We start from the raw sequence: 25,955 nt of genomic DNA on the forward strand, positions 1-25,955 counted from the left end.
CAGGATGGCTGTCTTTCCTCAACTCACACAGCTGCCCTGAAAGATAGTTCATTTGACAGGAATTCCAAACAGCTTATAAGAGGGCTAGATTGATCCATCACTATGTCCAAAGGGAACACTTTCTGTTTGGAGTTGTGCACAGCTGAACATTGAGCACATAACGACACCTTCAATATTCTGGGCAAACTACAAAACACCATCCGTTTGTCATGAACTAAAACATATGGTAGGAAAAAGTTCAAACTTATTAAAATACTCTTGGAATAATCAGTTTATTCTTTCACAATTTTGACTTATTCGAACTCAATGGAAGTAGTGCCGAGACTGAATTATTTCACAGATTTAATAGTCATCTGAGAAGAATTGTGAAAGAAAGAAATCACTCCAATCTTCACACCACAAGTCACAAAACCATAATGTCTTAAAGATGTTTATGGGGATTGATGTCGTGTCTTCCAGGTAGAGTATTGTGATCTGTCCATGCACTAATACCAAATATCACAGTGTAATAAAGTCAATAAGCCAATACATGAGGCAGATAATGATGGAAACAGTCTAAAATATATATATACACACACACACACACACTTAGTTGAAAAAATACATTTTAAATAAATATTTACAGTACATCAAAATGCATCACGGTAGAAGAACGTGAGAGAACTGCAGAGTAGAGTTTCAAATCTAATGCTTCACACCTTCAAAACCTTCCAAGTCACAACACCTCACCTCCACTACAGTCAGAGTTTTTCCCCTTCTCCAGCCTTCTACTTCCACTTCTCGTTCGCAACCTTGCTTCTTCCCATACTCCAACCTGTTGCCATTCTTCTTCACATCTTTTCTCTGGACTACACATATTCCTTTAGGGGCATGCTGTTGGAGGTGATAGGTTTGGGAGGTTCAGGTGCGAGGGGGGAGGGGCGCGTGTTAGGAAAGCTCCGGCCCATGTATCCCCGGCGGTACTCCCGTCCTCCGCTCTCGATATGGGGGCAGGTGCTGCTCAGCACGGCCCCGCTGATCATCAGAATAACCGCAGATGCCCAGCCCAGGTAGATCGCCTGGCCCAGCTCTCGCTTGTACATGACAGGCACTTTGGGGTTGTAGAAGTCCTGGACCACCGTGTTGGCGGTCCAGGAGACAGGCACCAGCACGCACAGGCCCGTCAGGATGAATAGCACGCCGCCAGAGAGGGCGATGCCTGCCTTGGCGCGACGGTCATCCCCAGCGCACGTGGTGCATTTCATGCCACAGCAGGACACTGTGCAGGACAGCCAGCCCAGGAAGATGGCCACACACATGAGGGCACGAGCTGCCTGGAGGTCCGGGGGCAGAGCCAGAATGGAGTCGTAGGTCTTGCACTGCATGTGGCCCGTGGTCTGGTAGATGCAGTTCATCCAGATGCCCTCCCACTTGATCTCAGAGGTGAGGATGTTGCTGCCGATGAAGGCGGACACCTTCCACTGAGGCAAGGCCGTCACAGCGATGGCCATGACCCAGCCTGTTACCGCACAGGTGAAGCTGATCAATTGCATGCCTGTGTTGACCATGATGGCTGCTCTCGATGTCTTCTGACCACCTGAAACTGACCTTTACCCTTGTCTGTCTTCTTTCTCCCTTCAAGGCCCACTTCTTTACTGCCTGCTCTGGGCCTTTCACAATCCTGAATTTGAGTCACTCACTGTCCTTTTCTGAAACTACTTTCCTTTCTCAAGCTTCTTATGTCTCCGTTTCTTTTCAACATCTGGTCAGATGTCTTCAATTTAGCTTTTTTTTTTTTTTTAACTTGAGGTTTCCCCCCCAGTGATCGGAGTGACAGGTGGTGGTAGAGGGAGAGAAGACTCAATTGCTTTCCTCCCTCTTGTCTATTGAACAGATTAATTATTTAAGAACCAATAAGTGTGCAGCCATTTGTGGCAGCTCCCCTATTTTCGATTGATTGAGCTTCAGAAACGTCACCATCAGGCCCAGTGGGTTTGTGGGTAGGGTACAATTGGATGTCAGCAGCTCTGGCCCTGTAACCTCACACTAACCCAAGCTGCTGATTACAGGAAAAGTGTCCATTACCCCACAGGTTTGGTGTGGCCTTACCTAGATGAGTCATGCCAATAAAACCTGATACTCGATCAAGGGACGTCGCTGAAGATGTATGTTCTCGCTATAAGTCAAAAACAACTGATACAGTCCTATGAGCAAAAAAAGGTCCACAGAAGGTAAACAAAAAGACCAATGTCTTGATAAAGCGCAAATAAGGCTTGGTCCAATTCTGGCCTTTGTCCAAGTGCATCCAAACTATGCCTCCAAATGCACCAAAGCTTGATGGTTGATGCAAAAATGTTTCATCGCTACAGCTTAAATGGTGTTACGGTGTCTTGGAGAACAAGACCTTGGAAAATGAAGCGGCAGACCTCAGCTGCCACTGGCGCCTGCTGAAGTGTCTTCGTCACAATGGGCTCAGCCTGCCGAGGCCACTTCAGACTCAACGCAGGTTCAGCTTGCTGCCCCCCCCCCCCCCCGCACGCAAACCCAATTGGGTCAGTCCAATCCGGTTGTTAGGGTTGATAATAGGCAAGACCACTTAGACTGCCAGGTAAGTGGAATAGTAAGTCCATCCCTCCCATCTTCAGAACAACCTCAGTTTACTGTCAACCTGTGAGAGCAACACTGTGCCTGGAAAGAGCGAAAGAGAGGGAACGAGACAGTACAGGAGGAGGGAGAGAGAGATATCTGTAGGTGGATCAATTAACACAAAGACAATCCAGGGGGCCTCTACAACGGGGCTTAAATGCTCTGCTTTGCTCTACGCGTCTCTAAAGGAGCATTTACAACTCTGCTTTTTGTCTGGGGGGGGGTTGCAGCAGAAGGAAGAGACGGCTGAAAAGGGGGCTAGGTGGAGTGAATGTTGTGTGAGCAGAATGAACCGGACTACAAAGCTGAACACCAGCTGTAAGCATTCACTTTCCATCAAAAGGGAACGGAGCAGTGGTGTTACCTAAACAAGTACTATTAAAATGTACTCAAACATTTCATTTATAAAATGTATAAATTGAGGTAGTTTGATTCTTTCACTCTCGGATGAAAATAAACTGTCTATGGCCACAAATAACTGGTCTTGCAATGGTGGATATCCCACTTTATGGATTATATCAATGGATTTACACTTTACGGCTGACGTCAGTTACAGGTGTAACTGTGTATACTGGCCAATAGCCCAACTGTGATTGTGATGGAGAACCAATTATTTTTTATTTCTGCTCACTACATCATTGAACCTTGGCGTGCCTATGTTGATGAATTAAATATGGCAACAAGATCAGCGGTTTGAGTTTCCTTGTGAGTAGGACCTCTCCTTGACAACGGTGGTCATGACAACAGCACAGGACATAGGAAATGGAAGGAGGGGTAATGATACAATGAGAGCGGGGGGAAAGAGGAGAGAGGAGCACAGGCAACGGATAGCGGTCTATTGTGAATGAGACGTTTACCTGTGGTACTGCATATGATGAATACCACAGCGTAAGGAATCCACTGGAATCATTAGCACACACGAAAGTCAAAAGAAATGATTGACAAATATATTGCCAGGTTTTCATTGATTTAAGATGGACATCCCTGAGTGTATTCATCTCTGAAATAGATCAGCTGACCACATTACTTATTGTCCAAGTCAACACATGCTGTCAGCAAGTACCCTAGAGACTTCAGATTTTAATTTGATCATTGGAACATGATACAGTGGCATTGTCAAAGTGACAGCTTCTTATCTTTGGTTATCCTAAACTGTGAGTAAGGAGGGGGTTTTCCCAGGAGTCCCATCTCCTCTGCTATTTACTGCTATTTGTCAGCCAATGAGCTGATAACAGACCTGCCCTGCTCACAGAGAAAACGATGCCATCTACTGGCCTATGCATGTAATCACTCAACAAATTTATTAGTAAGAATATATTATAAAATGGAATAGAAGACTAGCGTTTTACCTTTGTGTCATGTTGGGATAAAAATAAGGAATAAAGAGGGGAAACACCAGCGTATGATATAGGCATTAAAATACCAATTTATTACTTTGCACAATAACACAAATATTCCCTGCAGGCAAAAAAAATAAAAAGTTTAAACATTTCACATAGCAACACAGCGAGTGATTGGGCACCCTTGTGGGAGGGGCCTGAGGAAGCCCCACCCCTCCCCAGCAGGTCAGACAGGGTACTGTTCTATTGCTGTTGGACAGTCACACAGCTCAGACCACTAGCAGAAAACAGCAGAGCTACACACCAGAATAAAGAACTAAAAAAATGTAATTACACTTACAATGTCAAATAACAAATCTGTAGATATATCAAAGAGGAATTAAAAAATAAATCATGCTCTCTTTCAAACGGGTCACAGAAAGAATGGATCGTTAAAAAGGTTAAAAAGAGGTATTCCTGTGGCCGTGGACGCCTTGGGCCGAGGCCCCCCACAGAGAGGAAGTGCGCTTGTGGGTGGCCAGCAGGGTGGCGCCACGAGACAGGGGAGCCCCGAGAGGCGTGGCAGGGGCACAAACCAGGAAGTGGAGGCCTAAATGGACGCTACACTGGGGCCTGTGAGGGGGCGAGGGGTCAAGTCTTTACCGGGCCCACGTTTGAAGAAAGTACCTCGTTTGTCTTCGGGTCACGACGCAAAGGCTCGAACGCTCAACCTCCAGCGGCCTGTGCCTCCGTTTTTTTACTGACATTTGTGTAGGAATCTTTCAAATACATCTTGAAGAGACTGGACAATATTGCTAGCCTAAAACAGTCTCACTAAATTCATAAACATTTAACCAATTTTTCTTCTCCCGTCTCTTGATTCTAAAGAATTATTATATATTTTTTTATATTTCTTTTTTTCTTTTTTAGGGACAATACTCTGGCATGCAGGTGAGAAAAGTCTAAATGTTTTTACCTGTTTTTCTTTTTTCTCAGAGCCTAAAGAGCTAGTCCACCGAATGCACATTCCCACTGATTGATACAGGCAAAAAAACTAATTACAGAAACACAAAACGGCAACAGAGAGCAGACCAACAGCCACGTCGACATGAAGAATTATACATTTTCCCTCATTCGAAAACTGGATTTTGAGTTAATATTGCTTTGCAATGATAATATGTTCAAAACTGAGGAGTCATCGCTGCCTTTTGGATCCCCTGCTAGGAGACCACACCCATATCCTGCACACTCCTCCAGTCTGGTCACACCCACAGAGGGCCACAGACTACAACACCAGGCTGATGTTTATAACACCAGGCTCTCTGCAGCCCCCTTGCCCCGTAGGAAAACTAGTGCACGTCTTCAACAGCTCAGCCCCGCCACTCAAACGTATTGCATGCAATGCCTGGAACCCCACCATGCTTCCCTCCCACAGGCCAGCGCCCAAAGCCCTCGACAGGTAGGCGCTCAAACTCATTCATAGCAAACCTGCTGCTTTACGGATGGTTGATTACAAAAGGGTTTTTCGCTGAGCCGACCCCCCCCTGACGAGGTGGGTGCGCCGCAGTCGACCCCCCGCCCCCATCCTCACCGCGAGGGGCCGCGGCCTTGCACGACAATAACCTTAACCACGACTGGTCAAATAGGATCTTTAACCGTGGTCGTGACTGGTCAGGTGTTCTTAGGTCCATGGGCAGTGTTTATGCTTTATGTCAATTCATATCCGGTGTTCAAAAACTTAATAAAAAAATGTAAAAAACGCCATAAGTTTAGACTTGAATAGATATACTTGTTCAAATACACACAAACCGTCATAGATACACATTATGAAGTTCTAAAAATTCTACTCATTGCCTATTGCATACTTCTTTTTACGACTCACTCTGCCCCAGTTTCTTCCTAATGCCAGCTCTGATTGTCACCTTCCTTCCTTTCAAACCGAACCCCCCTGCTGCCAACAGTAGTCTTCTGCCTCCTGTTTTACCAGTCAGGGGTAACGGTGACAGCTCAACAGAGATCTTTCCTACTGGAGAACATGGCCAAACCCTTCCCTACTACGTCACTGAGGAGCAGAAGGGAGCATGAACCGATACACCTTGGACCTCCCTCCACCGTAGGCCAGAATGCTACCAAAGTGTCCAAATCTAAACCCAGCCACTCCCTGATCTCATAACTACACATCCGATTGCTGCCGGTCTGATAATTATCATAATCGTAGATAAGAACAACAACAAGAACAACATCAAATATAACTACTAAGTCTGAACAACAGTTAAGATTAGCCACAAAACGGTTTTTATATTAAACTCTTACAAATTCTGCTTTTTGATTCTGATGTATAAATGCATAAAAAGGTAAGAGCGAGTGCCCTCTGTTGCTTGCCTAGCGTCCCGGGTCAGTGCAATGAATTGGCCGGTAGCAAAGGAGACCCCAAAAGTTAAGCGAATTTTCCGCCTCCGAACAATTCAGACGACTAGCGCCTTGCTAAAAAAAAAACGTGCTCTGCCCCAACAATGTCATAACCATTCAGACAAACGGGTTTAAGGGATGAATCCCCTTCCTCACACGGGGCACCTAATAAGGCAGCTTAGCCCAATGCTGTAACAGCGCAAAAGCTCTCAACCATTCAATAGGTCCCAATGCCCAGTCAGTCACATGGGCTAAACCACGGTTGCTACTGCTACACATACACCCACCGGCCTCTGTGAAGCCTGTATAATTCAATCTGTTCTATAGATGTAAATATTTATATATATATATATATATATATATCTCATGTGTGAATATAAAAAAAAAAACATCAAATCTGAGGCATTTTACAGCAGTTTTCTTGATTTTCCCTTTACAATTCAGTGGCCTGCCATGAAACACACGCACACACGTATATACACAACACACGCACACACACTCAAGCACTTAATTCTTCGCTAAATGGGAGAAGAGTAATGGGTATGGATACCCAGGTGACCTCGCTTGTAAAAAGACTGAAGAAAAGGAGAAAGTTAAAACACGATCATAAAAAGAAAAAAATATATATCATTCTCAAAAGATTCTCTCCACCCATGTTTCCATGCAACCCCCCCCCCAACACAAGAACTTGTGACAGATTTTCGCCCAAAGGGGCTTTGAGGTAAAAAGTAGACAGAGTCCTGCTTAGCTGGGAGAGCTAAGAGCTGCCACTGACAATTAGCGTCAGTCCGCTCAATTGCTCAGTGTATCTTTTAAAAACAAAAAGAGACATTCAAAAATAAACAACCCCCCCCTCCCCAAAAAATGGCTCAACTTGTGTTTTCTTGTTGTTTTCTCTGTGCATCGGAAACCAACGGTCTCTCGGTCCCGGATTGCTGGTAGAGGGCGGCTTCGATCGGGAACGCCGGATGTCGTTTTTCCAAAAAGGAAAATACTACACTGGCACACTTCACTGGCTTCGAACCGCTTTGGTGCACATCAAGACGCAAGAGAAAGATAGAGAAAGACTGGCAAATAGAGTGAGAGAGGGAGAGATGGAGGACAGAACTGCGCACATTGCTCACAGGGCTCAGGCGAAATACATAGTGTGCTGAGTGTCATAGTGGATCTGGACTGCCTTGGCCAGGGCCAGGGGGTCCCGACCGTTACTCTGGCCCGACACGTGGCTGCCCTCCGCACTGCAGGACAGGACGAGAGAGACGGGTCAGATACATGACAAAGAGAAAAAGAGCACAAAACCACTAGTGTTGGGCTCCACCAACTGTAGTCATGTTGAACAACATGTACCGTAATGTATTTGCGTCAACATGCCAAACAAAAATGGTATATTCAGTAAAAGCTAGACACACAATGTTGCAGATATAAATCGAACATATAGGGCAGCTAATACAGTCCATTCGTGTGTATTCTGACTAAAATAACGTTTCCTGTTTATCTGTGATACCCCTCAGTATTCTGGCCTTGTGCCTCGCCACTTTCGTCATTACCTGTCGTGATCTTTGTCCACCAGGTGGTAGCGGGCACGGAAGGCCACCAGCCGGGCGTAGTAGGCTGGCGCGGGGATGGAGACGGAGCGGGTGCAGCGGACGTAGGTGTGGCACAGCTGGTAGGTGAGCAGCTGGAGCTCGTCGGCCGTGAAGCAGTTGTCGTCCCACAGGACGTGGTAGTGGGAGGGCCGGCTGGTGCCCTGGATCCCAGCGTGGCTGCACAGGTAGAAGTCAAACTCGGAGGGGTGGGTGATTGTGCTGTCCACCGTGGTTCCGGCTGGGACGTTGCCACTCTTTCCAACCTGTAGGGGGAGACAGTTGTGATTACAGAAAGACATGCTGCAGTGCTAGTCGAAAAAGGGGCTATTGTTGCAACCCCTCTAACTTCAGCTGTGTCTATAAATCATCAATCCAGTGAAATGCCAGCTCAGAGATTACTCCAAGGATATGTGGTTGGAGAGATACATTTAAAAAGTATTGGAACAATGCCACAGCCCTCGATGCCCTCCCTCATGAAGTACTGTTTGTAGACGGTGCCCCTAACCACAGATACAGGGTCAGAGGTTCCATCCCCCTAATGGCTTACAGTTGGGTAATCTGATCCTATACCTGCGGATAATTTAAACCTCTACATCAGGTGTGTCAAACTCAATTCCTGGAGGGCTGCGTGTCTTCCATGTACTTTATAGATCATTTAAAAATGTAAAATTGCTTAGGAACTCCCATCAAAAACCACAGACACAGCCCTCCAGGAACGGAGTTTGACACCCCTGCTCTACATGGGTCTCCACTCACCCTCTCGGTCTTGTCTGAGCAGAAGAGGCGGGTGTGGTGGCGTTTCTGAACCACGATGTAGGTGATGCCCGGTCGGTAGTCCTCCTCTAAGCTGATACAGGCCTTCCTGATGGCAATCAGCTCTGGCCACGCTACCTACACACAGTCACACACATGGGGAAGAGATAAACAGTGAGCTTCACATTGCATGGAAAAATGCGTTGCTAATGATTCTCTGGTTGAGGCGAAGTCGGTGGTGTTTACACAGGCAGCTCAATTCTGATGTTTTGCCCAATTATTGGAAAAAGATCCAATTGGTCCAAAATATAACAAATCATTGCAAAATAACAACTACTTTGAGGGAAAATGTACTTACAATGACTGATATGTGTTTGTCTCAGCTAGCCATCTTAAGATGAATGCAATAATTGTAAGTTGCTCTGGATAGGAGTCTGCTAAATGACTAAAATGTAAGATCAGAATTGGGCTGCCTGTGTAAACGCAGCCAGATCCTATATCCAGGGCACTATGACAAATTAAAATATATAAAAAATGTTTTGTCTCAAAGTTGTAGAGAGACAGGCTCCAATTAGAGGGGGAGGCCCGTCTGGATGTACTTTTGAGTCACTATTGCACCGTCAATGCTGATGTCCAACACTGACAGGGTTTCGCTGGGGTGCAAGTATTTTGTCAACAAAAATATTACAATATAGCTACAGTATGTCAAGGGGCAGGGCTTCAGACTGCGACCATTTAGTCACATTTCGTGACCCTTTGACTTGGCGGTGCGAGTAAAGAAAAATGTATTGGTCGCATCATTACACGGTCACCTCACTCAAAAGTTTCAAAAAAAGTCCTATTTGTTTGCTGGCTAAAACCATGATTTGGTCAAACAGTTTTATTTATTTCACCTTTATTTAACCAGGTAGACTAGTTGAGAACAAGTTCTCATTTACAACTACTACCTGGCCAAGTTAAAGCAAAGCAGTGCGACACAAACACAGAGTTACACATGGAATAACAAACATACAGTCAATAACACAATAGAAAAAGTCTATATATAGTGTGGCAATAAATAGGCCATAGTGGCAAAATAATTACAATTTGGCAATTAAACAACACTGGAGTGAGATGTGCAGAAGATGAATGTGCAAGTAGAGATATTGGGGTGCAAAGGAGCAAAAAACAAAATAACAGTATGGAGATGAGGTAGTTGGATGGGCTTTTTACAGATGGGCTATGTACAGGTGCAGTGATCTGTGAGCTGCTCTGACAGCTGGTGCTTAAAGTTAGTGAGGGAGATACGAGTCTCCAGATTCAGTGAATTTTGCATTTCGTTCCAGTTATTGGCAGCAGAGAACTGAAAGGAAAGGCAGCCAAATGAGGAATTGGCTTTGGGGGTGACCAGTAAAATATACCTGCTGGAGCGCGTGCTACGGGTGGGTGCTGCTATGGTGACCAGTGAGCTGAGATAAGGCGTGGCTTTACCTAGCAAAGACTTATTAGATGACCTGGAGCCAGTGGGTTTGGCGACGAATATGAAGCGAGGGCCAGCCAATGAGAGCGTACAGGTCGCAGTGGTGGGTAGTATATGGGGCTTTGGTGACAAAACGGATGGCACTGTGATAGACTGCATCCAATTTGCTGAGTAGAGTGTTGGAGGCTATTTTGTAAATAACGTCGCCGAAGTCAAGGATCGGTAAGATAGTCAGTTTTACAAGGGTATGTTTGGCAGCATGAGTGAAGGATGCTTTTTTGCAAAATAGGAAGCCGATTCTAGATTTAACTTTGGATTGGAGATGTTTGATGTGTGTCTGGAAGGAGAGATTACAGTCTAACCAGACGCCTAGGTATTTGTAGTTGTCCACATATTCTAAGTCAGAACCGTCCAGAGTAGTGATGCTGGACGGGTGGGCAGGTGCTGGCAGTGATCGGTTGAAGAGCATGCATTTAGTTTTACTTGTATTTAAGAGCAGTTGGAGTCCACGGAAGGAAAGTTATGGCATTGAAGCTCCTCAGGAGGTTAGTTCACAGTGTCCGAAGAAGGGCCAGAAGTATACAAACTGGTGTCGTCTGCGTAGAGATGGATCAGAGAATCACCAGCAGCAAGAGCGACATCATTGATGTATACAGAGAAGAGTCGGCCCGAGAATTGAACCCTGTGGAACCCCCATAGATACTGCCAGAGGTCTGGACAACAGGCCCTCCGATTTGACACACTGAACTCTATCTGAGAAGTAGTTGGTGAACCAAGGCGAGGCAGTCATTTGAGAAACCGAGGCTGTTGAGTCTCCCAATAAGAATGTGGTGATTAACAGAGTCGAAAGCCTTGGCCAGGTCGATGAATACAGCTGCACAGTATTGTCAACTACCGATGGCGATTATGATATTGTTTAGAACCTTGAGCGTGGCTGAGGTGCACCCATGACCAGCTCGGAAACCAGATTGCATAGCGGAGAAGGTACGGTGGGATTCGAAATGGTCGGTGATCTGTTTGTTAACTTGGTCAAACAGTAAAGTGCATTATCCTCACACCTCCTGTAATGAAAGTGTCTTCCCAGCTCTTAGGCCTGTTCCACTGGGGCTTATTTCGCTGGGGCCTGCTGCTGTGATGAGGGAGTCACTCTCTCCCCGATACATGCTCCAGGTGAGAGAAAGGTTTCTAGTTGTATAATATTTCAAAATCCAAATTGCAGGAAATACATGGCTTTGGAAGCAACTACCGTTCTCAGCTTTCTGTGGATATATTTTGTTATCTCTTCATATTGAGCTCAATAGCAACTATACTGAATAAAAATAAAGCAACATGTAAAGTGTTGGTCCCATGTTTCATGAGCTGAAATAAAATATCCTAGAAATGTTCTATACGCAAAAAGCTTTTTTTTTTTTATAAACAAATTTGTTTCCATCCCTTTTAGTGAGCATTTCTTCTTTGCCAAGATAATGCATCAACCTGACTGGTCAAGAAGCAGATAAAACAGAATGATCATTACACAGGTGCACCTTATGCGGGGGACAGTAAAAGGCCACTCTAAAATGTGCAGTTTTGTCACACAACAATGCCACAGATGTCTATAGTTGAGGGAGAGTGCAATTGGTACGCTGACTGCAGGAATGTCCACCAGAGCTGTTGCCAAAGAATTTATAGTTAATTTCTCTACCAAAAACCACCTCCAGAGTCATTTTAGAGAATTTGACAGTATGTCCAACCGGCATCAACAGCAGACCACGTGTAACCACGCCAGCCCAGTATCTCCACATTCGGCTTATTCACCTGCGGGATCGTCAGAGACCAGCCACCCAGACAGCTGATGAAAATAAGGAGTAGTTCTGTCGGCTCCCCAGTGGGTGGCCCTGGCTCCCAAGTGGGTGGGGCCTATGCCCCCCCAGGCCCACCGATGGCTGCGCCCCTGCCCAGTCGTGAAATCTATCGATTAGGCCCTAATTTATTTATTTCAATTGACAGATTTACTTATATGTAACTATGAACTGCAAACAAACACTTAAACTGGACAGTTTAATCTCAATCTCTTCATTCAAAGACTTAAATCATGGACACTCTTACTGACAGTTGTGGCTGCTTTGTGTGATATATTGTTGTCTCTACCTTCTTGCCCTTTGTGCTGTTGTCTGTGCCATGTTTTGTGTTGTTGTCTGTGCCATGTTTTGTGTTGCTACCATGTTGTTGTCATATTGTGTTGCTACCATGTTGTTGTGTTGCTACCATGCTGTGTTGTCTTAGGTCTCTCTTTATGTAGTGTTGTCTCTCGTCGTGATGTGTGTTTTGTCCTGTGTTTATATTGTATTTATTTTAATCCCAGGCCCTCGTCCCCGCAGGAGGCCTTTTGGTAGGCCGTCATCGTAAATAAGAATTAGTTCTTAATAGACTTGCCTAGTTAAATAAAGGTTAAATAAAATAAACTCAGTAAAGTAGTGAGGGGGGGGGACTAAGCTAACATATGGATTGTTATAAAGGTCACAGCAAGGATAATTTGCCTATTTGATTTTACATTTTAAGACCCCTTAAGGTATATATATAAAAAAAAACATCTTTACACAAATGATTTGATGAAACATTGAATTTTGCCTTACTGCTATTAGCCCACAGAAACGTACTGAATAAAAAAGATTCACTAAATGGAACATTTAGTTTTCCTGCAGTGTCTGTCCTTTATCTTTTTACCACCTATTTAACCCTTTATTTTAGGCACTAAACTACTTCCATTCGTTTTGTGTTCGTCCTCGACCAAAACAACCAACATGTACGTGCTCGTGAGCGCCTCACCTTTCCATTAAATGGTGTAGCCCAAACTGTTCGGACGCTACAGACAGACGTTGTAAAAGCAGTCAACTCGAGTCCCGTGACGATTGTGAGGGTCGTTGAGCAAAACGGAGAACACTATCGAACACCGTAATATTTTTCAAGGCCAAACCGTTCGGGCGCTACAGACATGTGTGTTAAGACTGATTTTTCGGGATGTCTCATGGTCTGACAAACACCGCTGTTGCTCTGCCACCTTTCACCGCAGATGCGGAAGGGCGATATTGGTGGATGCAGTGGATTGCAACACATCCAATGGACCCCCATTGGATGTGTTGATGGGGAAGCGCGTGAAAAGCACATCGGCCATTTTGAGTGCATAGGGTTGCAGGCAACAACGGCAAAGTTTTTTTAGGACATTCAATTGACTGTTTAATAGATTAATACATGACTACTAGCAGTGAGTATTATATGTAGTGTTAGCGATCTAGCTCATGTGTTCTGAGTTTTCACGTCCTTGTGGTGAATTAGACCCCTATATTAGTGCACAAAGATTTAGGCATATTCATCTCTATTGCATGACGAAATTGAGAAGCCCCATTTCAAAAGAAAAATATAACAATACCCTATTGGTCACAATACATGACAATCACTGGATTAGGTTGCACATCAAATTATCTTGAATCATGCATTTCTGCTTGGACGTGTTTGATGAAACTACTTACTTCTCGAACAGCCTTCCATCTCAGAAATCTACGACACAATCTAAAGCACTGTGAATGACTTTAGGTGATACATTTTTTTTTAAGTATAATCTATTATGTGACGCAGCTGGGGGAAAAAAAATTGGTGGAACTAAATCACGGGCTGGTGCCACCAACTGAAAAAAAATGTAATCTGGAGCCCAGTAATGTGTTCTTCTGCCAATGTTATGCAGAAAAATATGTTGGTAGGACAAGGCCATGTATGTTCGTGCACATGGAAGCCAGTGATTTGGATGACTAAATTGGCCCATTATTTTCATCATTTTGATAACTAGACAAAATCATTGTTTAAATAGCAAAAATATGACTTAATTATATTTTACTCAAAATAACAAAAACTAGGCTACATAAAATAAAAAAGCGGTGCCAAAATGTAATAATTTTACCTTTATTTAACTAGACAAGTCAGTTAAGTTAAGTCAGATCACTACACATTGCCCATCTATAAATAGCCCAAACAACTACCTCTTCCCCTACTGTATTTATTTATTTATTTAGCTCCTTTGCACCCCAGTATTTCTACTTTGCAAACTTATCTACTGTCAAATCTACCATTCCAGTGTTTTAATTGCTATATTGTATTTACTTCGCCACCATGGCCTATTTATTGCCTTTACCTCCCTTATCTCACCTCATTTGCTCACATTGTATACAGACTTATTTTTCTACTGTATTATTGACTGTATGTTTGTTTTACTCCATGTGTAACTCTGTGTTGTTGTATGTATCGAACTGCTTTGCTTTATCTTGGCCAGGTCGCAATTGTAAATGAGAACTTGTTCTCAACTTGCCTACCTGGTTAAATAAAGGTGAAATAAAATAAATAAATAAAATAACAAATTCTTATTTTCAATGACGCCCTAGGAACAGTGGGTTAACTGCCTTGTTCAGGGGCAGAACAACAGATTTGTACCTTGTCAGCTCGGGGATTTGAACTTGCAACCTTTCGGTTACTAGCCCAACGCTCTAACCACTAGGCTACCCTGCAGCCCCAAATTAACACTGCACCTTCTAAACCCTTTGAGTACTGATAGCATATGCTACCCTTTACACCACTTAAGGTATTGCAAAATACCTGCGAATTAAAGCCTTATTTAATCTGAAATTTCAACTAAAAATAACTACTCAAAGGGTTACCCGGCCACCGACTCAAAATAAGACGCCATTTTGTAATGTATTTCAATGGTCAATTCAGTACAAGGAGAGAGAACTGAACCTAAAGAACCGAAATGGCACACCACAGACACGAATCACCCTCCCAGTTACCTGTTTCATTTGGCCCTCGGACACGCCGCCTCGGTAGTAGATGATGCGTGTGGGCTTGAAGCGCGTGGACTTGTAGAACTGGATGAGCAGCTCGCGCACCATGTTGGTCAGGTCCTGGATGACCTCTTGGCTGTACAGCTGCTCCTGGGACAGGTCCTGGCGCGACGTCTGCACGCGCACCGTGGCACAGTAGCGGCTGGGGTGGCCGTCCATGCTGCCCACCACCGCCGCGATGGAGGGCTTCTTGCCGTCGCCGGCTGGAGGGTGAGTGACGTCTGCCCCCAGGAAGATGACGGGTTGCTGGAACACAGAGGGTCTGGGGAGAAGAGGTTTCAAAAAAATAAAAAGGCAGAGATGGCAAATAAAATAAACGTACAGAGTTTATGGCGCATGTGTGTATGCGTGTTGCTTTGCTCTCAGAGAAGGGGTATAGGTCTTTGACAATACATTTGATTGACATGTCATGAGGTAATTGTATGTTGTGTGGGTGTATAGTGCCTTCATTGACGACAAAGCAGTGGGTTTTTTTTATTCCCTGTTTTACTGCATCTGTGTTGCCTGCAGGCAATTTCATCAAAGCCATGAAGGCTTGGAAGACCATCGTGAGAACATCTGTGAGGGTCAACAGTGAGGGTCAACCTGAGTTAATGATTGAGTGTGTGTCGTCACCTCTGATGGGGCACCAGGACATTGTTGATGCCCCCCAGCTTGGCGTTGATCTTGAGGCAGAGGTTGGAGAGGGTCTGGGGGGATGTCTTCACCACGTTCTTCACCTGGACACACTGAGTGGCCATGCCCAGGAGAGTGTCTCCTACCCGCTTCACCTCCGCTGTGGCACCAGGACCACAGAATAATAATGTAGCGCTCTCAAATGAAAAAGTGAAAACAGTAGCTAGCAGATTGGTTCTCTTAACATTTTAAGCATGGGGAGTGAACTGTGTTCCCTCAATTTCAACTAGTGACTTGAGGGTGTTCTTTCCCCTACCGCCATTTTCAATTCTTCCAATTATATTTGTCAAATATTTTAGGCAAAGTCATGCAAAACCATAAGACATAGGAAATGCATCAAAAGACAAACAGACTATTTGAAGTTAGTTTGCCCTTTCAACAAAATAGATTTCCCCAAACAAAGAGGTATGAAAATGATTCTTACCGTAGACGGGGGTTTTGCCGGGCAGGATGACCACGATGAGCTGCAGTCCCACATAGGACAGCTTGAGGTGTTTGAACATGGGTTCCACGCTGTCCGCTCCCTGGGCGTATTTACAGAAACACGGCTGGCCCTGGATGGGCATACCGGCGTCCTTCGAGATCTTCCTCAGCTGGTCTGTGAAGCTCCTAGAAAACCCATTAACAAACCTTTTAGGAACTGTAGTCTAGAGACAAACAAGTGCATTCAAACTGTTGAACAATAAGTTTAAAAAGTTGTGGTTCGAATCCTAACTTAAGATACATTTGCTCAACTAGTTTGCGTACATCATTGAGAGATGTGAATAATTTTTGAGATAAGCCCACAGATCTCAAGTTTGGATTTGGCCCTAAAATGAGTAATGATCACCACACAGACTAAGGAGAGCTATGGGGATTTTTGGGTGGAGTGGTGCGTCTACCAAGGTTGACGGGCAGATGACTCACTTGAGCAGGTCCTCTCTGCACTGTTTCTGTGGGGCGAAGCAGGCCACGGCCCACACCTTGATCTCGATCCCGGCGTAGAACTGCTTCCCCCGCATGTCCCACACGCCCTGGTTGGGCGTGGCCACTGTCTTATTCTGCGGAGAGAGTCCCTACGCTCTTAGTGAACCCCCCGGTTTAACCAGCCGACACAGCAGATACAACTCCCCAGCCCGCAACACACACACACACACACACACGTTGGGGGTAGAAGTTGCCCCATACCACTGACAGATCATTTTACGTGTGTGTCTAAAATGGGGGTGATTAGGATTGGGAGGGTACTAGAATCTGACCCTAGATCTGTGGTCTGAAGGGAACTACTGTATGCTCCTATGACACACTATCCCATAGCAAGTAGCCTACAGGTAAAACCTTCACATGCTAGACAGCACCAGAAGCTTATTAAACAGGGCAGAACATTCATGTATAGAATAGACATGACCGTCATAGTTACGAATGTACAATACAAGATATGCCCAGAATTGTCCAATCTACAGGTGAGCAAATACTTTACAATGCAGGCTTCCACCCTTCCAGTTATAAACATATTTTGCTGATACACACTTAGGTGCCATGTGTTATTCATTTATCAAAACTTAAGCAATAAGGCGCGAGGGGGTGTGGTGTATAGCCAATATACCACGGCTAAGGGCTGTTCTTATGCACGACACATCGCGGAGTGCCTGGACACAGCCCTTAGCCGTGGTATATTGGCCATATACCACAAATCCCTGAGGTGCCTTATTGCTATCATAAACTGGTTACCAAAGTAATTACAACCGTAAAAATACATGTTGTCATACCCATGGTATACCACGGCTGTCCGCCAATCAGCATTCAGGGCCTGAACCACCCAGTTTATAATAAAAGCACATACAGTACCAGTCAAAAGTGTGGACACCTACTCATTCAAGGGTTTCGTGATTTTTACCATTTTCTACTTTGTAGAATTATAGTGAAGACATCAAAACTATGAAATAACACATGGAATCATGTAGTAAAAATTTAAAATATATTTTGATTTGTAGCCACCAATTGCCTTTGACAGCTTTGCACACTCTTGGCATTCTCTCAACCAGCTTCATGAGGAATGCTTTTCCAACTGTCTTGAGGGAGTTCCCACATATGCTGAGCACTTGTTGGCTGCTTTTCCTTCACCTCAGCAGTCCATCTCATCCCAAACCATCACAATCATCTGACCTCAACCCAATTGAGGAGGCCAGGTCATCTGATGCAGCACCATCATTCTCCTTCTTGGTCAAATGGCCCTTACATAGCCTGGAGGTGTGTTGGGTCATTATCCTGTTGAAAAACAAACAGAGTCCAGATAATCGCAAGCCAGTTGGGACGACGTATCACTGCAGAATGCTGTGGTAGCCATGCTGGTTAAGTGTGCCTTCAACTCTAAATAAATCACTGACAGTGTCCCCAGCAAACCACCACCATAGCATCACACCTCCTCCTCCATGCTTCACAGTGGGAACCACATGCAGAGATCATCCGCTCATCTACTCTGCGTCTCACAAAGACAACGGTTGGAACCAAAAATCTCAAATTAGGACTCAGACCAAAAGGACAAATTTCCACCGGTCTAATGTCCATTGCTCGTGTTTCTTGGCCCAAGCAAGTCTCTTCTTATTGGTGTCCTTTAGTAGTGGTTTCTTTGCAGCAATTTGACCATGAAGGTCTGATTCACGCAGTCTCTGAACAGTTGATGTTGAGATGTGTCTGTTACTTGAACTCGGTGAAGTATTTATTTGGGCTGGTAACTAATGAACATATCCTCTGCAACAGAGGTAACTTTGGGTCTTCCTTTCCTGTGGCGGTCCTCATGAGAGCCAGTTCCATCATAGCTCTAGATGGTTTTTGCGACTGCACTTTAAAGTTCTTGAAATGTTCCGAATTGACGGACCTTCATGTCTTAAAGTAATGATGGACTGTTGTGCCTCTTTGCTTATTTGAGCTGTTCTTGCCATAATTTGGACTTGGTCTTTTACCAAATAGGGCCATCTTCTGTATACCACCCCTACCTTGTCACAACACAACTGATTGGCTCAAACGCATTAAAGGAAAGAATTTCCACAAATTAACAAGGCACACCTGTTAATTGAAACGCATTCCAGATGACTACCTCATGAAGCTGGTTGAGAGAATGCCAAGAGTGTGAAAAGCTGTCCTCAAGGCAGAGGGTGGCTACTTTGAAGAATCACAAATAAAATATATTTTGATTTGTTTACATGATTCCATATGTGTTAATTAATAGTTTTGATGTCTTCACTATTATTTTACAATGTAGAAAATTGTACAAATAAAAGAAAAACCTTGGAATGAGTAGGTTTCCGAGCTTTTGACTGGTACTGTATATCAGGATCTGTATCCACAAAGCATCTCAGAGTAAGAGTGCCACTGCTGATCTAGGACCAGTTTTTCTTTTCAGTTCATAATGAATAATAAGACTGTATGGATAGATCCTAGATCAGCACTCCTAATCCGAGATGCTTTGTGGATACAGGTCCAGATATTATCAGATCATTCTAGCTATGAATAGAAGTACCTCCAGTGTTCAGGGCCCATAGCGTCTACCTACATTGTGTCGAGTTAGCTACCCTCTCTTGTAACAATTGGGCAACCATATTGTATTCTCCAGCAAGCTATACATGTACTAATGTGCAATTCAAGAAAGAAAAAGCCCTGAAAACTGGGGTGCTGATCCAGCATGGAATCACATATACATTAGATTGTGATTACACTGAATACTAATACAGTCATGCATATCACATCAAATTAACAGCAAGTGATGCTAGAGAAAGGTTATCAGTGAATGATTAAGTGATGATTAGCAAAGCTCTCCACTGTAATTACCGCAACTTATTACAAACATCAGCATGATAACACAGCGATGGAGTGACAAACAAGGACAGTCGCTTTTCCCATCACAAACCTATTACAGCTACAACAATATAACCATGGCAGTTAAAAAGGTCTGAAAGACGTGCCAGTCATACAAATGAATAACTAACTGCGACGAGAAAAGCAATCAGTCCACATTCCAGAGGATGATAAAACTCCATTACCCAGCAGGCAGCAGTCCAAACCACTCAAGGGACTGTAAAAATGGGCCCAATCAAAGGCGTATAACCCAGCAACACTGTGCCAAAACTGTTTGTACATCTCTATTAAAGCAATTTCTGTGGCCGAATGTTTTTCTAACGTGCACTTTCAAGCCAAGTTCAGATCAATTATCCATATGTAACACTTGGTTTAACAGTCCACATTGGACCTATAACGATGTCTGTGGAAGAAGTCTACCCATACCAAACATTATTACATTATATAAAGACTGTACGGAGCTTATGTAGAGACCGTGTATATGGCCTATATATGGCCTATATAAACCCAGCAAAAAAAGAAACGTCCTCTCACTGTCAACTGCGTTTATTTTCAGCAAACTTAACATGTGTAAATATTTGTATGAACATAACAAGATTCAACAACAGACTTTAACTGAACAAGTTCCACAGACATGTGACTAACAGAAATTGAATAATGTGTCCCTGAACAAAGGGGGGGGGGTCAAAATCAAAAGTAAGTCAGTATCTGGTGTGGCCACCAGCTGCATTAAGTACTGCAGTGCATCTCCTCCTCATGGACTGCACCAGAATTGCCAGTTCTTGCTGTGAGATGTTACCCCACTCTTCCACCAAGGCACCTGCAAGTTCCCAGACATTTCAGGGGGGGGGAATGGCCCTAGCCCTCACCCTCCGATCCAACAGGGATTGAGCACGCTGGCCATGACAGAACACTGACATTCCTGTTTTGCAGGAAATCACGCACAGAACAAGCAGTATGGCTGGTGGCATTGTCATGCCAGGATGAGCCTGCTGGATCTGGTACCAACTCACAGCGTTGAGATTGCCTGCAATGACAACAAGCTCAGTCCGATGATACTGTGACACACCGCCCCAAACCATGACGGACCCTCCACCTCCAAAACGATCCCACTCCAGAGTACAGGCCTCGGTGTAACTCATTCCTTCGACGATAAACGCGAATCCGACCATCACCCTTAGTGTTCACATCTCTCATGTAAATGATGTAGAAACATAAAAATATTAAATAAACAATTTGGGAAATATCCAGTATTTGTTATTTTCTTCATTAGCATGATGATTTTAAAATGTATTGGATTTTTCTCATCTGTTAAGACATTGAATACATGTTGTTTAGTGTATTTAGTATGTTTCGTTCTCTGTGTGAAGCAAGTTCATTTAAAGTTAGGCCTATGTGATTGAAATGTTGCATCTACATGAACAATGTTAACACACAGTAACCAAAAACCTGATCTAATTTACATATTCAGACAACGTTTTCAGCAAATATGCAGCAAATGGTAGAATGTTCGCCACAAATTTACCAGAAGTTCACACGTCGCCGCAACAATTTGCCACAAAACTAATTTGCATGTGAAAATAGGGTCTTGGAGCACATGAGGCAAATTTGCCAAACGTTTGCCACAACTGTTTGCTAGAAGCCTGTTTTTTTGGTAAGGGTTATTTAAATTTTATTAAAATGTGCTGTGTGGCATGAAGTCTCATCCTCCTCCCCTTGGTTAATCCACTCACCCTTTTCATTCACACACACGGACACCAATAGCCCGTCCCTCCCGTGATTGGCCCAGCCCAGTACCCTAGTACTCACCCTGCCACAGTCCCGCCCAGTGTCTGTACTAACCCGGCCCCCATACTGCAGCATGGGTGCTGGGAGGACTCGGCCCGTCACCTCGGTCATGTCGTTGTGCACCACGATTCCGAACTCCTTCAGGTAAGGGTCGGGACCGCCCACCATGCTGTTGCTTTTGACCTGGGGGGGACAAAGAGAGAGGTTGGTGTGAAAAGGAGGAAAATGGGTTAGGCAAGCAGAGAACACGGATTTCCTGCAAGTGTCTAGAGCATTTGCGACCCGTTCCAGGAAGCTAGCAGTACGTCGCGTCACTACTTCACATTTGAACGGGAAAAAAAAAGTTTTAAAACATTTTTGGGGCAAGAATGCCTTCTGGACAATATGAACTTTCATGTGCCTTGATAACAAACTTGTACCATCTGTAAATATGAACAAAACATTTAAAAAAATGACAAGTCTAGTTTGTTTAGCCCTGGAAAAAGACAAGAACCTTCCCACTAGCCATGATTGGCTGATAGAATGGATGGGCCGAGGGAGTCGTTCAGATTGGTCTGCTATGTAGCACGCGTCGGTCTATAACATGAGCTGCTCATTATGTGTAGATAATCCTTTCTACCGCGGCATTTAAGGTATCATGAACTGCAAAAAAAAAAGTGTTGCTACTGCTCTTAACATTGCTGCCCTGAATTTAACAGGTGCTAATCAACAAAGAGCGCCCATAATGTGTTTTGTGCGTGGAAGTGCTTAGTAATGAGTCTCTCAAAACAACACGTCCTGACCAAACATCCACAGCATGACGGTAAACCCAGGAAGTTCTTTCAGAACAGTGCACAATGCTTCAGGAAAAATAGTGCTTCGACAGTGGAAAAAAAGTGATAAGCAGAATTAAGGGAGTACTATCGCTCAGTAGTAGTAGATGTGAGTTTCTCTTTCAAACAATCCCCTTGTACATTTACATTTTAGTCATTTAGCAGACATTCTTATCCAGAGCGACTTACAGTAGTGAATGCATACATTATTTTATTTTGTACCCCCCCCCCCATGGGAATCTAACCCACAACCCTGGCGTTGCAAACACCATGCTCTACCCACTGAGCCACAGGGAAGACGTACACAGCTAATAGATAGCTAACGTTAGTACAGTAGCTAACTAACTTGTTTTGGGTAAGTAAAACCCTAAGTAACTGTACAGCTGAAGATGAAAAACTCTGGCCCACTTACTGTTGAAAACAAGTCTAGGAACTAATCATTTTTATTCTGGAATCAACTGATTGAAGCAAGACACTTTTTGGAGGCAAAAAGCATCTTCAGCAGTTGGGTTGTTCATCTACACCAGGAAGCAGTTCCCTGCCTGACTGAGAAAGCAGTAGATGTTCTGATCCAGTTTGGCACCACATACCTATGCGAGTCAGGGTCCTCGACTTTGGTGTACTTAAAAAACAAGTAGAAACACTCAATGCTGAGCATGACCTCAGGGTTACACTGTCAAAAATGTAGCCCAGAATAGGCACGCTTGTTGAAAACTTCAACCAGCCATACACAGTGTGTGTTTTCTGGTCTACATCTGTGTGATGTGATCAATCAATTTATTCCAGTTCAAAATAAAACATTTATTGAATTTTAACAGCAACAGTTTTTTTTTCCTACAGTAATTTGTAATCTGTACTGTTGCTTAGGGTTGCACTATCAAAAACTGAGCAGCAACCATGCCAACCTAGACAGATAAACATGAATTGCTATTTATATGAGTATTTCATTGTTATTTGTTTTAGGCATAAAGGCAATTAAATGTAGGGATATTTATGTGTAGTTGCATGTTGTTTTCATAAGCTTGGGTCCCAGGAAAAACACAGAATTTCTCATTGGGGTCCCAGGCTGAACAAGTTTAAGAACCCCTGGTCTAAACAAAAGACGCCACTACGCAAGTAACCATTTACACCTTCTTTATCATGTCCATGTGACAAAACAATTTCGACTTTATTTGATTTAGTGTGTGTTTACCAGAGACGGTAATGTTAACATGACCTGCACCAAAGACCGATTAGGATGTAGGCCAAGAACTAGATAGTGTATTTTTTACTACTAATTTCACCACGTTTAGTCGTTATCTTTAGTTATTTACTACACTACCTTATTCTGTTTAGCACATGGCATAACACGTGAATTCTGAAAGAGATGGGCTGGGCTAAGGCGTAAGAGGGTGTGAACGATAATGAATGGGTGTAGACAAAGAAGAGCTCTCCAGTAGGTGTACCAAAACATTCACAGGCCATTTTCTCAAAAGTGGGATTACAAGTTTATCAACTGCAGTGTATGATACCATTTTCTAGCTCAAGAGTCTACTTTTATCCAATGTAAAAAAAATAAAAAATAAAGTTGCTACAAAAAAGGACCGAATCAAGATGGTGGGTCACATTTTTAGTCGTGAATCAATCATTTAGAGTTCTACCTCAAATCGATTGTCACCAATACCAGTAGTGGCTCCATCAATTCATAAAGCCCTTTTTACACCAACGGTTACTTTACAGTAACCCTGCCTCAAGGTTTTGGGGGGGAAATTAAATATTCAGAGTAGAGAAACCATATGACGCCAGGCAAGAGATATGTGTACTGAGGTTGGCGTTTCAAGACTGGGGACCATTTCTGGACAACCACACATCTTTAGAAAACAGTAACACTGACATGGCAAACACTCAAAAGACCCAACAGGGCATTTTCCTTGCAAAAACCTCACGGCTGCCTCAGCCTACGGCTCTCCACTTCTTGTGCTGCAGTTCACACTTGCACCACTGAGAGAGTAGCAATGACTCACCAGACGGCTGATCTCTTCCTGCCTGTCGGGTGCAGAACGTGCCGTAGCTTTGATCATGGTGGAGGTCTGGTTGTCTGTCAGCTTCTTGATGCAGCGCTGCCCGGCCACAATGTTACAAACCTGTACGCAGACAGAGAATAGTTACTGAATAACGCTGTATTCAAGTAATGGAGAAACATGAAAAAGGGTTGTTTCTTATGGGACAGGTACTCTCGTTTCCGTCCATTTGGTGCCTAATGAACTGCAGTAAACTGGAAACTAAAGTCTGACCGTGCCTACGTCCCAAACCTTTTTTTTTTTTCAACAATGCATAGGTGCACTGAGTGCATCAGTGATGCCTTCAGGCAATTTCGTCAAAGCCACAAACGCTTGGAAGACCACTGTGAGAGAAACTTGCAGCGATATCTTGAGTGCACTCTATACATACAGTAGGAGTTAATTTGAGGTGTGTGTGTGTGTGTGTGTGTGTGTGTGTGTGTGTGTGTGTGTGTGTCTTTTAGAGCCACCCTCTCACCTCCAGGGGTAGGTAGGTGTGCTTCTGTTCCTGCCCCACTTGTAGGCAGGGCAGGTGGGGGTATTTGAGCTGTAGGCTGTACTTCTGCTTGAAGTACTGAGCCACTGTACACTCCATGGCCTGGCCATTCTCCAGCTGTAAGGGGAACCTGAGCAACAGGCAGACAAGGACATAATACATACCGTATTAATAAACCAAAAGAGGAAAACAAAAAAGGAAAGAGCAATGCATCTCGCCTTGGGTTTTGCATCAAGAGATAGACGGTTTGTATTTTAGCATGGTTTGATTAAAAAGTCTGAAGAGAAATGTCACGTAGGACGGCTAGGGCCGCAGGGACACGTGAAAGACACTAACTGGAATGTGTAGCAACTAGTGCGGCACTTACGTTTGGTGGCTGGCGGGGCGGCGAGTGACATTGCACACGCGATACTTCCTCTTCATCTGACCACAGTGGGTGACCTCGACTTTCAGACCTGAGAGCGAAAAACATACGCATAGAAACACCCAGAAGAGCACATCAAAATACGACCACAGACGAAGACGACGACGGGGGAGATATAACGAGTGGAGTTTGAAAAGACATTTAAGCATCATTGAAAATGTAGACACTTGGCGAGTCACTCCATCTGACTGTCAAAATGGCCTAACTCGAACTTACTATTGCTGTGCATAACTCAAACCCATTCACAGCAATGCATGATTTACACAAAAGTTAAAGTAAGTTAGTCAAGCACGCATATCTCACGTTAGGATTCAACCCATAGTGCAGATTATGGGTGTACATCACAGATGGGTGTCAAATCCATCTCAATTCATATCCATTGAAATTCCAAGTCAAGAGATAAGAGTTCTAAAAGGGTCATTTATTTTCAGTAAAGATACTTCACAATTCTTAAGCTTCCTGAATTGGAATGGACTTGACACGCGACCCTGAGGTACACTACAATTGTCTGGGTGGGTGGATGCCATCTAATAAGGTGTGGTGCACCTCCGAAATGTCACCCTATTCCCCATGTCGTGCACTACTTTTGACCAGGGCAAATAAGTAGTGCATTATATAGTGAATAGACTGCTTGGTTGTTTAGCAACAAAACCGATGCGTGCGCAACTATGGGGCAAAACAGACGGGGTTGGCTTAGATTGTTCACAACATGTAAACTAAATTTAGTCTCCCAAGATTCATTGAAAACAAACTTACATTTGCACAATGAGCACTTGTCTCAAATACATCGTTACAGTTGTTGAATAGCTAGCGAATTTTTGCCATATTTGCTTAGACGTGACATCAGTGAAAACAAGACATTGTATCA

General features: G+C 43.9%; 2 protein-coding genes and 1 pseudogene across 8 annotated transcripts in view; all 3 read right to left on the minus strand.

The window, feature by feature from the left end:
• Positions 1 to 55: 55 nt before the first annotated feature.
• Positions 56 to 3,865, minus strand: LOC106588485 (claudin-7-like). The gene has a single exon (XM_014177576.2). It carries the CDS (start codon positions 1,545 to 1,547, stop codon positions 849 to 851), a length of 699 nt encoding a protein of 232 aa, XP_014033051.2. The 5' UTR covers positions 1,548 to 3,865; the 3' UTR covers positions 56 to 848.
• Positions 3,866 to 4,026: 161 nt separating this feature from the next.
• Positions 4,027 to 25,955, minus strand: part of LOC106588472 (protein argonaute-4) — a 40,869-nt gene continuing 18,940 nt past the window's right edge. For 5 of the 7 annotated variants that reach the window (XM_014177547.2, XM_014177548.2, XM_014177552.2 and 2 more), the window contains 11 exons: positions 25,031 to 25,118; positions 24,646 to 24,793; positions 24,132 to 24,251; positions 21,338 to 21,499; positions 16,601 to 16,749; positions 16,119 to 16,303; positions 15,635 to 15,794; positions 14,966 to 15,281; positions 8,696 to 8,830; positions 7,901 to 8,202; positions 4,027 to 7,591 (listed from right to left, as the gene is read on the minus strand). In XM_014177547.2, coding sequence (XP_014033022.1) covers positions 7,483 to 7,591; positions 7,901 to 8,202; positions 8,696 to 8,830; positions 14,966 to 15,281; positions 15,635 to 15,794; positions 16,119 to 16,303; positions 16,601 to 16,749; positions 21,338 to 21,499; positions 24,132 to 24,251; positions 24,646 to 24,793; positions 25,031 to 25,118 — 1,874 coding nt within the window. In that variant the 3' untranslated portion in view covers positions 4,027 to 7,482. The remainder of the gene's footprint in view (positions 7,592 to 7,900; positions 8,203 to 8,695; positions 8,831 to 14,965; positions 15,282 to 15,634; positions 15,795 to 16,118; positions 16,304 to 16,600; positions 16,750 to 21,337; positions 21,500 to 24,131; positions 24,252 to 24,645; positions 24,794 to 25,030; positions 25,119 to 25,955) is intronic. The other 2 variants (XM_014177553.2, XM_014177549.2) reach the window with 1 other exon arrangement.
• On the minus strand, positions 24,451 to 24,529 carry LOC123731002 (uncharacterized; annotated as a pseudogene).

The sequence above is a fragment of the Salmo salar genome, chromosome ssa27 (assembly GCF_905237065.1).
Source record: "Salmo salar chromosome ssa27, Ssal_v3.1, whole genome shotgun sequence".
Classification (NCBI taxonomy): Eukaryota; Metazoa; Chordata; class Actinopteri; order Salmoniformes; family Salmonidae; genus Salmo; species Salmo salar.

Bases quoted from the DNA above. Each gene is read 5' to 3' on its own strand.
- LOC106588485 (XM_014177576.2), bottom strand. From the start codon at position 1,547: ATGGTCAACACAGGCATGCAATTGATCAGCTTCACCTGTGCGGTAACA.